Source organism: Podarcis melisellensis (genome assembly GCF_964234715.1).
Source record: "Podarcis melisellensis genome assembly, chromosome: 2".
In the NCBI taxonomy this organism is placed as follows: domain Eukaryota; kingdom Metazoa; phylum Chordata; class Lepidosauria; order Squamata; family Lacertidae; genus Podarcis; species Podarcis melisellensis.
The window spans coordinates 26,022,798-26,036,633 of NC_138529.1; the positions used below are offsets into that span (position 1 = coordinate 26,022,798).

General features: G+C 47.5%; 1 protein-coding gene across 8 annotated transcripts in view; it reads right to left on the minus strand.

The window, feature by feature from the left end:
• SDK2 (sidekick cell adhesion molecule 2) overlaps positions 1–13,836 on the minus strand; it is a 329,275-nt gene that overhangs the window by 36,882 nt on the left and 278,557 nt on the right. For all 8 annotated transcript variants that reach the window (XM_081899505.1, XM_081899507.1, XM_081899504.1 and 5 more), the window contains exons 19-27: positions 9,122–9,317; positions 8,642–8,740; positions 7,312–7,503; positions 4,626–4,747; positions 3,532–3,641; positions 2,763–2,913; positions 1,759–1,996; positions 1,468–1,583; positions 379–568 (exon numbers count right to left, since the gene is read on the minus strand). In XM_081899505.1, the coding sequence (XP_081755631.1) occupies positions 379–568; positions 1,468–1,583; positions 1,759–1,996; positions 2,763–2,913; positions 3,532–3,641; positions 4,626–4,747; positions 7,312–7,503; positions 8,642–8,740; positions 9,122–9,317 (1,414 nt within the window). The remainder of the gene's footprint in view (positions 1–378; positions 569–1,467; positions 1,584–1,758; positions 1,997–2,762; positions 2,914–3,531; positions 3,642–4,625; positions 4,748–7,311; positions 7,504–8,641; positions 8,741–9,121; positions 9,318–13,836) is intronic.

Sequence of the window (13,836 nt, forward strand, 5' to 3'; positions counted from 1 at the left end):
AGTCTACAAATGCCAAGTATTATTATTATTTCAGCAAGTGCTATTAGAACTCCATACAATCATAGAATCATACAGCTGGAAGGGACCCTGAGGGTCAACTAGACCAACCCCCCACCAATGCAGGAATTCTGCCCACAGCCATCCCTGGGTGGGCTCAAACCACCAACGTTCTGGTTAACAGCCAGACGCACTGACCCATTGTGCCACTGGCTTTTCATGATGTATGGGATTGAGTTTGTTCTCAAATGGTATGTGCTATAAGGCTTAGCCTTTCTTTTTCATTTGCTTTCCAAGGACTGGATATCTCACAGACCACCCTTTTCCCCCCATCCCTTCTCTCCCAGAGTTAAGCTTTCCTTCCGCTGTTGGGACACCTACCGTCATCGAGTGTCCGTTCCAGGATGGGCGGATTGCTGGGCACACCATCACCGATGCGGGTGAAAGCCAGCACTCGGATCTCATACAGAACATACTTGCCCAAAGCTGTGAGCTGGGCACTCCGTGAAGCGTTGCCCTCCACCAACCAGAACTGAGCCCTTGTGTCCGAGTCCTTCTCTTTATACATGACCTAGAAGAGAACAGGGACAAACCGTGGAGGGAAGGAAGAGACAGCGGCTCAAATTAACACTGCGGCCTTCAACGAGTGGGAAAAAGCTGCATTGTGCTGCCATGTTGCAGACATATATACACAGAGCACGTAGCTTGGCTGACCAGCATTGGGCTGCTGTATATTAGAAGCCACAGAGTCTAGGGCTTGCCAATCAGAAGGTCAGCGGTTCGAATCCCCGCTACGGGGTGAGCTTCTGTTGCTCGGTCCCTGCTCCTGCCAACCTAGCAGTTCGAATGCACGTCAAAGTGCAAATAGATAAATAAGTACTGCTCCAGCAGGAAGGTAAACGGCGTTTCCGTGCGCTGCTCTGGTTCGCCAGAAGCGGCTTAGTCATGCTGGCCACATGACCCGGAAGCTGTATGCTGGCTCCCTCGGCCAATAAAGCAAGATGAGCGCCGCAACCCCAGAGTTGTCCGTGACTGGACCTAACGGTCAGGGGTCCCTTTACCTTTACCTATATTAGAAGTACCAGATATTGCTTGGCATGGCAGTTAACGCAGGTAGTTCCCTCCCCAAAAAAGCTTGCCCCGCCCTCAAAATGTTGAGAAAATCTGGGCCAAATACCTCAGCCCAACACCAGTCGAGAGACTGAGTTACAATGGCAGAGGCAGTTGGTGAACAGGTTCACAGGATCATAGTAAGCTGTGGGCTGGGACAGAAGGGCCTAGCTGAGGCCTGTGACAGTGGGGGCCTGCAGGTAGACACCAATGGGCCAGGCCGCTGAGGAAGACAAGGAGACTAGCTCTGGAATGATAAGGGGGCTTCAGGCTGGGGCTGATGAGGGACCGGCAGATTTTAGGGAGCGGGAAGGTGGGGCAAGAGAAAAGTCAGCATTTCACTGCATTCCCCACACCCACCTTGTAGCCCAGAACCAGCCCGTTTCGGTCAGCCTCTGGGATGTCATTCCATCGCACCAACATAGAGGTAGAGGTGGTTGCCAAAGCTGATATGTTGGTGGGTCCAGACGAAGGCACTGCATGCACAAAGAGAAGAACCGAGGGGAGTCAGCGCTTCACCAATGAGTTTCTCTGAGATGGCTCTGCGAGAGGTAGGTCACCTCAGCAGAGACTCGAGCCTCATGTTCAGAGTTCCAGGCCAACCATGGGAGGCCTGCCCAGACTGTCTCAAGGGCCTGGTGGAGAAGATACCTGACTCTCGGGTTCTTCCCACAACGGTCTGGCTCCATGGCCCGGGCCCGATGGCATTGAAAGCCTGCACTTGCACACGGTACTCCGTCCATTCTTCCAGGTCTTCAATGGTGAACTCACGTTCTACACGGTCATGGATGGTGTTAGCCAGTGTGCGGCCACGCCCGTCTAGGCGTGAGTAACGCAACCGGTAGCCCACTGACTCAGGGCTGCCATTGTACTCCGTCTCTGGCAGAGGCTGGAAAGAAAGGGAGCCTCGTTGTTGGCCTGCAGCTGAGTCCTTTCCAGAATCCTCGCATGAAAAAAACAAATCCCATACTGTTTGAGTGAATTTCTTTGCCTCAATGGATATGGGACAGAGACCATACTGGACCTTGTAGGTGGTACCCTCCCAACACCCAATTCCTATCTCCTTGCCCTCTGTGCACAAGTAACATGCATCTAAAAGGCATGGGCTAGAACTCCTGAAAACTCTTTTAAAGCAAACTTCAGTTCTGATTTGAGGTGATTGCACCACAGATTGGAGCAGAATTCCACCACTAAAGTTTGGCTTAGCACAGAATTTGGTGGCATCTCTATCTGGGACAAGTACTTAGGGATTCTTCTGTTGCTGCTGGGCAAAAGACAGTTGTCATTTGCGTTAAGGAAACAAGTACTGAGTAGACTGTATTGATTCAAAATGGTGCCCACCATGAGACAATTGGTGTTACATAGGTCTTCCTATTTCCAGTAGGGCAGTTAGAGGTAGAATTGACCTGTAGGTCTATATCGTTAAAGATGGATAGGTACATCCCTGGCCTAGTCGTTTTATACCTGCCACCATCGAATCCAGCCTCAACTGGAGTTGTTCACCCCATCTATCTTCCAGTTAATTTCAGATCTATCCTACATAATTTTGACTTGCCTAGTAAACAATGAGCAGCCCCAGTGCTGGTTCATTAACCCTGTCCCCCCCACTCCAGAAACAATGATGAGGCCTAGTGCCTTTCTGAGCTACTGCTCACCATCCATCTCAGCCAGAGACTGGTTTCACTGGCTGTCCGAAGTGTAATATTGGCAGGAGATACATCAGGTGGGGCCTGCAATGTCTGGATCCTGCGGGAAGGCAGGCTGGGTGGGCTGGTGCCAACTATGTTCACTTGTCGCATGCGGAAGCTGGGAGGAGAGGGGAAATGGATTAGTGTTGGAAGGAACTGCAAGGTGGCATAGGACTCACCCACCCTGCCTAATACACACACACACACACACACACACACACACACACACACACACAATAGGACTTTGAACACCCCCATTTGCATGCCCTGAGAGGCCTCCATTGGCTCCTTTCCCTTCCTTGCACTGCCAACAGGAGAGCTACTGGGTGTGTTGTCACAATCTCTGTTGACATGCAAGCATGGCTTAATTAGGCCAGCATTACACACCATTCCTTTATCCTATTAGCTAATGCATTAATTTTGAGGGAAACGGTAGAAGGTCCTTAATGACACCCACAAGCCTCATCCCTTCTCATTCCCCAGTTTTAGCCAGACCACAACCCTCCTGGCTGTAGCTTTCTAATACTAGGAGATGAGAGTGTCACAAGAGATTTAGGGCCTGGCTCCCCTTTGCCCAGACCCTTTTCTGGGCTTCCTGGAAGCACCTGGTTGGACATTACGGAAAGGAGGATGCCGAACTAGATGGATCTTTACTCTGTTCCAGCAGGGCCCTTATGTTTTTATGCATGCTCAACCCAACACCATCCTTTCAATCTCCCCAAAAAGCAGCACTCACCTGTAGTATGTGTAGGGATTGAGGTTGGGCACCTCCATGGAGCGGGCATCTGGCTCATTAGACAGCTGGTGGATGAGGGTCCACTCCTCACTCTCACCAATCTGACCCACCTAGGGAAAGGGCAAACAAGATAATGAGCAGGACTGGGCCAGCATCATCGTTGCATATAGTACGGCCAGTTTCTCTGCTCCCTGACAGTGTAAAATGTATTAGCTAAAGCTGTAGAGTTTGGTTTGTGTTGTCAGAGACTGAAGAGCAGGACACTTTTTCCCTGATGTGTTTACAACATCAGTAAAAATAACCTCCACGGGGCAGCCCATCCTATTTTGCCATCTGAGGTGAAATGGGAAGGGGCTGCCCAGCCAGCTCATCAGCCACACCCGCTGAAGCCTTGCTTACCAGGGTCTCGGGAAGATCATGCGAGGCTCTCGCGAGATCTTGCCAGAACCCAGAAGTCGATGCAGCCACTTCTCTGATGGCAGTAGAGGGGGTGCACATAGAGATGCCTCTTCGATTTTGCCACCTGAGGTGGTTGCCTCAGTCTACCTCATGGATGGGCCGGCCCTGAACCTCCGCCTTCTCTTAGTTTGTGAGATTTCACTAGACATTGCTCATATACTTGCTGCAAAGCTCTTTTTGCAGCAAGGATTATAAACTATTTAAAGAAAAGAGGAGAAATTTTCAGGATATTAAATATATTTAAGTATCAAATGATGTGCTTCTCAAATAAGATTGTGAATTACGCACAATACATAGTCCTGCTTATAGCTCATATTTCCTGTTATTCGACACACTGTTCTCTCTATATCCAAACTGCCAGGCTCCTCCCTTCCTCCTTGCCTTCTGCTACTGCAATTCCGCCTGCCCTACAGATGCCTGAATTTAAGCAAAGTCAGTGCATGCAAAATTAAAAATTTAATCGTATTCTCAGTGGAGGATGTTGGCTCCCTGCCACTGAGTTTACGTGTCTCCTGATGGCAGAGATGCTTCTTTAACTTTAATACGACAGTTGCTATCCTAAGGGCTAAAAAGAAGAAGAAAAGGAATGAGAGAGCTTCTCCTACCATCAGATGTGTCCCTTTCCAATGGCTTACCTGAGCCTCCACTTGCCACCTGGAAATGGATGTCTTGCCATCGTAACCAGGACGGAACTGAAGTGTGACTGAGCGGGGACCAATGTTGGAGATGCCCAGGTTCGATGGGGCTCCAGGGAGCTCTGCAGGCAAAGAGAGAGCAAAGATGGAACTTGAATATCTACAGCCCATGGATTAGAGGCATTGGCTCAGCCATTCTTTGTCCTCCTCAGGATGACGGCAGCACACAGTGGCCAAATCCTGCAACTCTCCATCTAACAAGCCAGAGCAGGAGAAAGCACCACTTCATTATGCAAAGTCGAAACTGTAGTATGCTATGAGCAGCTGGTGGCAGTGGTGATGGGGACTGAGATGCAGTGAACCAAAAAGGTCTTTAGGATGGAAAAAAGGCAGCCAATACAGATTAAAGAAGCTACATGTGCCAAACACTATAGTTGAAGGGCAAATATCCATCAACGTCTGTTAGGATTTTACGTAAGCCAATGCTGGCTAGTGTGATTAGTCTAAGTCACATGAGATGTCTGAGAAGAGTGTGGGAACGGAAGACTGTCTTATCTCTTCTGTCTGAGAGTGTTATTGGACTGTACTTTCGCTTTTGCTGTATGCGTTTTTTTCCTGCCAGAGTTTGGAGGGCACAGACGTGATTATGGATTCTCTGTATATATTGTGAATAAAATGTAGTTTAGATCTACGGATGTTTCTATCTTCTTGCTGTGTGATGCCAGAAGACTTGTGTCCACTTTTCATATGAGAAGTGTCACAGAGGGGCACTCTGGAGTGAAGAGACATGATATTCTAGAGATGTGCCGTCCCCCCAGGAGCGTTTACCCTCAACAACGTCAAGTGTGGCAATCCAACCAGGAGGAGAGGGGAAGGTCAAGGCTAAGAATCTTTCTCTTTCGCTCCAACCAGCCTGTATTGCTGAAAATGCTTTGCATTGGCAGAAGCAACCATTGTGGATTTGTTACACTATGTGCTTCTAAAGCTATTGTTCTTCTTCCCTAGGCACAAAGGTCTAAATGACAACTAATTGTTACATGGGATAAACTAAATAATGCCATGCCCATCCAAAATTCACATTAAAGAAAAGGAACTGAAGAACAAGAGGCTCATTGGTGGCCAACATGGTGCCTTATTATGATGCATTATAAGACTGCGGCATCCTTGGATTAGGTCTGACAAAAGTGCAGGCCTCAAACAAATATTTGAAGTGATTCAAATATTCATCAAATTTAAAACTCCCATCTCATGAAGGTCACAAGGGGAGCTGTCAGCGCTTTCTGTAATTTCATATTCATTACTCCGATGTTTGTTAATTTAATAACTCTGAAGCTTGTGAGTGGTTGGTTGTTGTCAGATTGTGGGGGCCATGCTATCTGCCCGCATGAAGGAGGCCCACACTTGAATTAATTGAATTACTCAAAAGAACAAATATTGAAGCTAATTGGGATTGGCAAAGTCAAAGTTCGCACAGACAAACTGAATTAAATCAAATACGGACAACTTATCTCTTCACGAAAGCGCGTTTTTAAAATTCTGCTCATGAGGGCTTGAAACAACTAGATGTAGATTCATCCTTAGTAAAAGGCAGTCCCTCTCTATAAATGCTCCTAATACCTTAGATATGGCTTGCTGCCTGAAGGTTAGGAAAGCGGCAGAAATATACAGAGACAGAATTATAAGGTTTGGGCTGGTGCCTGTAGTTGCATCCTCAGTCTTGAAGGATCACCACAGCGAACGGTCTGTTGCTCAGTGTCTCAACCTGAAGTCCCTCAAAGACTGAGCTAAGAGCTTACATGGGGTATAGATGGAAATTCTTCATGAAAACAAGCATAATGGTCACTTATCCCAAGTCAACAGCTCCTTCTGTTGCTTCATCCTTCAAGTCTGATTCCATGTTTAAGGGGCAAATTGGCCTTGTAAGATGTCAAAATCTCAGAGAGACTTCCCGCCCCCCCCCCCCATAGCAGGTGCTGCTAGCCAATGAAACATGAAATGTGGCTGTGAGATGCCGGGGTTCGCAGCACAGGTAAACAAAGCAAAGACAGGAGTACTGATTTAGGACAAGTCTTTCTGCACAAGAAGTACATTCCAGCCGCAGTTTATGGAAAGCACAAGAATAACCTTGCAGGGCATTTTTTCAGCTGGAACTTGCCGGAACTCAGTTCCAGCATTCTGGCACCTCTCAGTTGGGCACCATTGCCATTATAACAGAACAAGGGAGGCATTCATGCTGAGAAAACAACAACAACAACAGATCAATAAATCAACCTCTCTTCCCCACAAATATTCACATAATCACAGGGAAGTGTGTGCCACTGCATTTCTGAAAATGAAACATTATTACGTGAATCCAGTTGCCCTTTGATGTAGTGTTTCTAAAGCTGGGAAGACACTGGGTTATTCAAGAGATTCCTGTCTGTTCTTATTATTAGTGGGCTTGCAATATGATAATGCATACGTCCAACTATATAGCGGTCTCTGCCCAGATAACCTATTTTCACTTTATCAGTGTCTCAAAGAGGGTTCAGCTGGGTATCAGTACATCTGATGTAAAAAAAGAAAGAAAAATCATCTGTATCTGGGACTTCCACTACTAACTGAAGCATTCTGCAGGGACCAAGGCTGTGGTGGTTCTTGCCACCCTTGTGCTCTGCTGAAGGCAGGGTCCATAAATCAAACTTACCTGGAGGAACTCCTGAGGAGATGGTGGAGGAAGAAACTTGTCCCTGGCCTTTCGATGTCATGGCTGCCACTTCAATGGTGTATGTTGTGAGGGCCGTGAGGCCAGTGACGCGGTATTCCAGTGTGACGTTGGGCAGGTAGTGCGTTACACGGGTGTTGGTGCGGTTGTATTCTTCCCAGGAGATCCGGTAGCCTGAAGGAGCCCAAAACATACACAGATGTGTAGAACTGCACAACGTTCATTTAAAACCCAAGGCACAAACAGAACATGTCCAATCAATCTGGTGGCCTTAAGCCAGAGACTTAGGTCTCACCAACAGTTCTTTGGGGATTCTAATTTATATTGCTTTAGTGCTTCCACTAGTTCATTAAGCTTCCTGAGGCTGAATGACACATTATGGCTAACGCATAGAATGCTATTATGTCTTCTCTTCTTTCTTAATGAGAGGCATCAGGTGGAGAGGGAACTGTTGTTCTGATCACAGCATAAGAGAGCACGGTGCCTTCTCTCCCCAGCCAGTCAAGGTTGAAATCATACATACATGCCCATGTGGCAACAGGGCTCAGTAAAAAGCAAAAATTCTCACTAATGCTAAAATGAGGTTTACCTAAGCTTCATGGGCACATTCGGGTGTGGGGGGTGGGTGGGAAGAGGAGAGCGATCAGGATGTGATTTCCACCCCGATCATGTTTGGAAAGGGAAGAGATGAACCTAAATTCCCAATGCACTGTTATCAGGATAACCTGCTCCCTATGTCTTATGCTTAACATGGAGTTGGATCCTTCAAAATCTTTTCGAAATCTATCACCAGGGAAGCGCCATGGGGCCTGAAGCAAACAGATGTGATGCTTGGTTCCAATTCCCAAACGATTCCTCGTGCTGAAATCAAGATGGCTTCCAGGCTGTTAGTTCACAGGGCTGGTGGATATGATAGCACGGACTATCAAGATACATATCTCCTCTACAGAAGCTTTCTTAGGTAGTAGAAAGAATGGGTCTGAGTGGTTTTCCACTTGATCCACAATTTCTAGGCAATTCGGGTTTTCTCTGGATTGATGTTTGCTCCAGTTTAGAGATATGGAGTGGTTTCCCCCCTTGCCCCACTCCTTCCCAGGGAAAACTCACTCTGTAGCTCTAAACTGGATCAAACGTCATTCCAGAGAAAACCTGAATTGCCCCCAGGGCAAAGCAGTGGGACAAGAGGAATTCTGTATAAGCCCTGAGTTCTTTCCATTGGCACCAAGGAAGAAATGGGCTCCCTATTTCCTGGTCCAGTTAATCACCCTTCCCCCCCCCAGCCATCTCCTCCCCACCTGGAGAGATTTATTACCTGTCAGAATGCCATTCTTTTCCAGGGGCTCTTGCCAGCTGACCTTCAGGGATGTGTCGAGGATCTCGTTGAAGCTGAGGTGTCCCACTGGACCCGGAACTAGCCAAACAAACAACCCCACCACCCAGAAAGTTACAACAGGACAAACGCTTCATATAGGAATTCCTCAAGGAAATCAAAAAAGGGAAGCTGCTGGTCACTTGACTCTTCCCAAGGCCCTCTGGGGTTTGGGTGAAAGGATAACTGCAGTGGACACAGTCAAGATGGAGCCCGGGGCCTTCAAGGGCGTCACTGCAGTCTCAGCAACGACGTGTCGGGCTCTACAACTGAGGGCAGTGTCAGACTCAAGACTTCCACAGTGGAAGGTGACGTTCTAAACTCATGTTGACCGGAAGGTTAGGGGTGTGTGGACCCATAGTCATGGGCATACAGGAACCCAAGAGCTGTGCCTGTGCCCAGCTCCAAAGGGAAAGGCCGTACCGTCCTCATGGGTGCGCAGCAGCTGCGGGGGGCTGCGGGGTCCGTCGCCTGGTGTGGTGAAACACAGCACCGAGGTGAAATACTCTGTAAACTTCTTGAGGCCTGGGATATATCCCACATGGATATTGTCTTGGAAGTTAGGGCGCACTGTCACTACAGTCATATCTTCTTCCTGTCCTGGTTCCCAGGCAATCAGCTGAGGAATAAATGAACGACATTGTGGTTGCTCAGAAAGGAGGAAGTGAAGGCAGACCACACAGTATGGGGCTTTATCATTCTGGCCCCATATTGTGCACAGGGGCCAGCTCCAGATTAGCACTCTTTTGCTGGTGTGATTCACTTGGGCAACAGCAAATTTATGTTGCACAATTAAAAGTAGATTTGTGTGGTGTTTGCCCTCCTAGGTGTGTGACATCATACTGGGTTCATAAGGAAAGGGTTAACTAATTGTAAAATTACTAACCAATGGGAACCCAAGAGGCAGAGTTAACTGTGTATAAGGATTAAGCACAGAGATTTTTTTTGAGAGAGTTAGGGTGGTTGAGAAGACAGTCTGGAGTTAGAAGAGACAGAGAAGAGAAGTCTGTGGGTTGGGCTAGTCTGGTATGAGAGAGTGAGAAAATTTGTTAAGAGGAGTCAGTCAAACAGTTGAGATAATCAGTCAGAAGGTATTAGGAAGGTATAGGCCAGTAAAGAAACTAAAGTTAAGAACCTGGCAGGAATATTATCTGAGAAACCATAAACTTGTTAATGTTTGTAAAATAAACTTGGGTTTTTTGGTTCAATTTTAACAACTGTCTGGACTCAGTGTTTTACCAGAGAGTAACGGGTTGGTGGCAGCGGGGCAGCAAGCACAGTGGGGGCACAGGGATCAATAGACCGTTAAACGTCCGGGGACCCTGTGTGATCACCACAATTTGGCACTCTCTTATACAACAAACCTGCTTCCAAAAGATGGGTGAGGGGGGTGGAGAAAGTAGTAGGGGTGGGGGTGGGGGAGGAATTTTTGAGTTAAGAAAAGTATCGAGAAAACGCACTGGAAAGTGTGGGGTAATAGCAACATTGGGAGATGCTGTGTAAAATCTACGCAAACCAATCAAAGGGGGTGCTTGATAAAAAGTGAGTAATTTCCCTGCAAATTTTGTGCAACCAAATTAGGATGGATGGGTGCTCAAAAACAAGGAGAGCTCTGGTGAATGGGGAGGGGGAGAAAGGGCACTTTGCACAAGCAGGGCAGAACTTGGGCACACTGCTAACACTTCTCTTTCTAGAATCCTAAGGGGTACTTCGGCCTCAGGACTCCAGACATAAACATACAGGACTGCCCCAACCCCACTCCATTCTGGTCTGGGACAGAGCACTTCAAACAGGAAAGCAAGAAAAGAGGCCAATCTAGGGCTGCCATATGTCCTCTTTTACCCGGACATGTCCTCTTTTTCACGGGTATGTAAAATGAGTGTTGTCATAGCGATCCACAGTTAAAAGTAGAAGTCTGAAAATGTGTCCTCTTTTTTGCTCTTCAAAATGTGGCAACCCTAACCATGCTACAAGGTGCAACTGCTGCAGCCGTCTCTCATATTCCCTCTCCCACTGCTTTATGTGTAAACCGTCTCAATTATACTGGTGAAACCACCTTTCCTTCCTCCCCAAGACGAGAGCCAATTCACCACCACCTCACATCCTTTAACCATGCAGCCAGAACTTGCCGTGATGAGACTGAATCCCATCCCAAAGCAGTGACAGTCTGGAAGCACCCATAACTGCAGAGGACTCTATGTGCTGCCTGCAAAGATTCTGCACGGGGAGCATAGGGGTGCTGTGTTGCACAGACTCTGCTTCTTCCCTTTTGCAAACTGGGCAGAAAGGAACGGTGTGATTGATTGCCCAGGGACCGGAGTAGTGGGATTGTTGCTGCCTATGCCTCTGGTGTCAGGATGTCGTTGCTTTGTTTTGTTTTGTGCATGTGGTGATGCAGAGACATGTGGGTGCTCTGTGTTCACTTGCACCTTCTGGGTGTGGGTGTCATCACTGACACCCCCCCTTCTAGGTGGGAGATGTATTTGCTCTTTTCCACCATTTTGGGATTTCCCCCCGAGTGGCATATTCTCGTCCCCTGCACAACCGGGGTACAGAATTGCTCTGCCTTGGGTAGTATCTGGTAGGCAAAACTACAGGGTATGTGGATGAAATTGCAAGTTCTGTAAACAGAAATATTATTTCTGCAAGGTGGTTTTTTCCTTCTTTTGGTTGGTTCCTTTTTTCCCCTTGAAGGAAGAAAGACAAAGAGCTATTATATCCTTTGTTTTTGAAATGTCCCCAGCAACATAGTCATTACAGCAAATGCCTGGAAGAAATTGCCAAGCGAAACTGACCCACTCATTCTTTTTACCCGAGTTCAGGGATAAAAAACCAAAATAAAATAAAATTATAGGTTGGGGGTGCGGGTGCAAGTAAGAAAGAAAGAAGCAATTGATTCTTATAGACGTTTTGCGTTCAGTAATCCAAGTTGCTATTCTTAGTGCTGCAGCCCTAAGGTGTAAACACAAGTGTTGGTGCATTCATCTCAACAATCAGTGTCATTGTCGAGGCGTTTAATAAATTGTGTACATAATAGCTGCTGCTTTTCATTTGCAGACAATAATTTTGTTGTCTAGTGCCAGCAGTACGGCATAGCCCAACAGCAAAACAAGCGCTAAAACCATGTTAGTCTCTAGTCCTGAACAGATATTTTAAACAACTAAAGTCCTTCCAGTCACCTGCTATGCCATGCTTTTCATTTTCATTTTTTTGTGGGATGCAGTACAGAGTAAGGATTTTGAGGACACAGCATTCTTAATAGAGTGGTACCTTGGGTTAAGAACTTAATTCGTTCTGAAGGTCCGTTCTTAACCTGAAATGGTTCTTAACCTGAGGTACCACTTTAGCTAATGGGGCCTCTTGCTGCTGCCGCCACGCGATTTTTGTTCTCATCCTGAAGCAAAGTTCTTAACCCGAGGAACAATTTCTGGGTTAGCGGAGTCTGTAACCTAAAGCACCTGTAACCTGAAGCGTCTGTAACCCGAGGTACCACTGTACCTATAGGTACACTGTACCTATAGGTACCTAAGGGACCTATTCGCACCTCCGAGGCATGGATGGCCTTGCTCTGCCTCCCTACTTTCCCCCTACAGGAAGTATTCTGGGCTTGGTTACATGGTGAGCCACATGCTCCAAAGCAAAAGGCAAAGATCCAACAAAAAGGGTTTGCAGAGCAAGCCACAGTGCCTATACTGGAGGCGTGGGGAGCCCATGTCCACTTGTGATTCGCTGATGAGGCAAGTGGGTGGGACCAATTGCCCAGGCAGCAAGCTCCGCCCAGAGGCTTCCTTTTCTGCCTGGGAAACAGTCCCTGGGACTTCCCACGTCTGGGTAATGCCAGCCTGTCATGGCACCCACCAGAGAGGGTGCCCAGCTGCAGCAGGCAGGGCATACCAGACCTGTCTGCCTCTCTTCACTCCTCTGTTGTTCACCGGGCAGAGTAGGCGCTGCCAAAAAAGTAGGTTCTTCTAAGTAGCATCTTGGGGTGATCCTGACTGAAGCTGAAACAGTGAGACAGGTGAAAATGTATGGGCACCTGTAAATGTATGGCCTTATAGCTGACCAAGGTCTGATTAGCTCCATTCCACTATATTGTAAATGGAGTATTTGTAGGCTGAAAGCACTTGGTTCTTGAGGCCAAGACATCTCCCTTCATCCCTGACAGACATTAGCACCCTGGCAGGTGACGGAAGAACATACATGTAGTGCCCATGTGGCTTTGGCTGGACCTAGACTTGTCTAAGCATGTTTAACAATCCTGACTTTAATCCCTACTGCACTATTACTCAAAAGGGCAGCATGGGAGCCACATGGGGTTTTAACCATCCTCTTCTATGGCTTTCAGCTCCTCTGATCTTTTTTTTGCCTTCGGCTGCACCGCTTCAAAGACATAAAGGGGGAAACTTGCTGGGATTAAAGGCGGCTGATTGTTTCTCTGAAGCACAGGTGTGTGCTGAAGGGTTAGGGGGTCGGCCATGCACAGAGAGTGATTTCTTTCCTCGGAGACCTGGAAGGGACTGAATTTGAAAGGCTGGCCTATGTGGGTAACCAATTAAAGGAGAAGAGGAAGGAGCCAGGATTTTTAAAAAGCAGCTTAAATGCTGTCCGGTTCTGCCAGCAGTCATTTTTCACTTTTGGTGTTTGGAAGCAGAACCTGTTTTCTCTCTCACAAAAGTGAGAGGCTGTGAGAGAAAAACCACGTGCTGCACTTTCTTTTCATTGCATATATCCATCTTCCTCCAAATTGCTCAGGACAACAAAACAAATACTCAAAGAATAAACCGATACTGAGGCGTGTGCTTTACCTTCCCTTTCTCAGGAAAATGCAGCCACTCTTTGTAAAGCTGAGGCTGCAATCTGAACCCCTTTTACACTTTGCTGTGGGAGGGAGGGTTGCACTGGGTGGAGGTGTCCCTGCACCTGTCTGCCTGTGAGGAGTCAGTCTGCTGGTGCAACACTCGCTGTTCCTGGGCCGGCCCACCCAGGAGGCAAGATGCGGTGCCTGCCTTGGGTGGCACGATCCATGGGGTGAAAAGATCCCAATGTAGATCTTTATTCTCCCTGCTCCTGGTGTAGATCTTCAGTCACTCCTTCTTCCCTTAAAGGAGTTGGCACCATTTTGTGGTTCACCTCAGCTG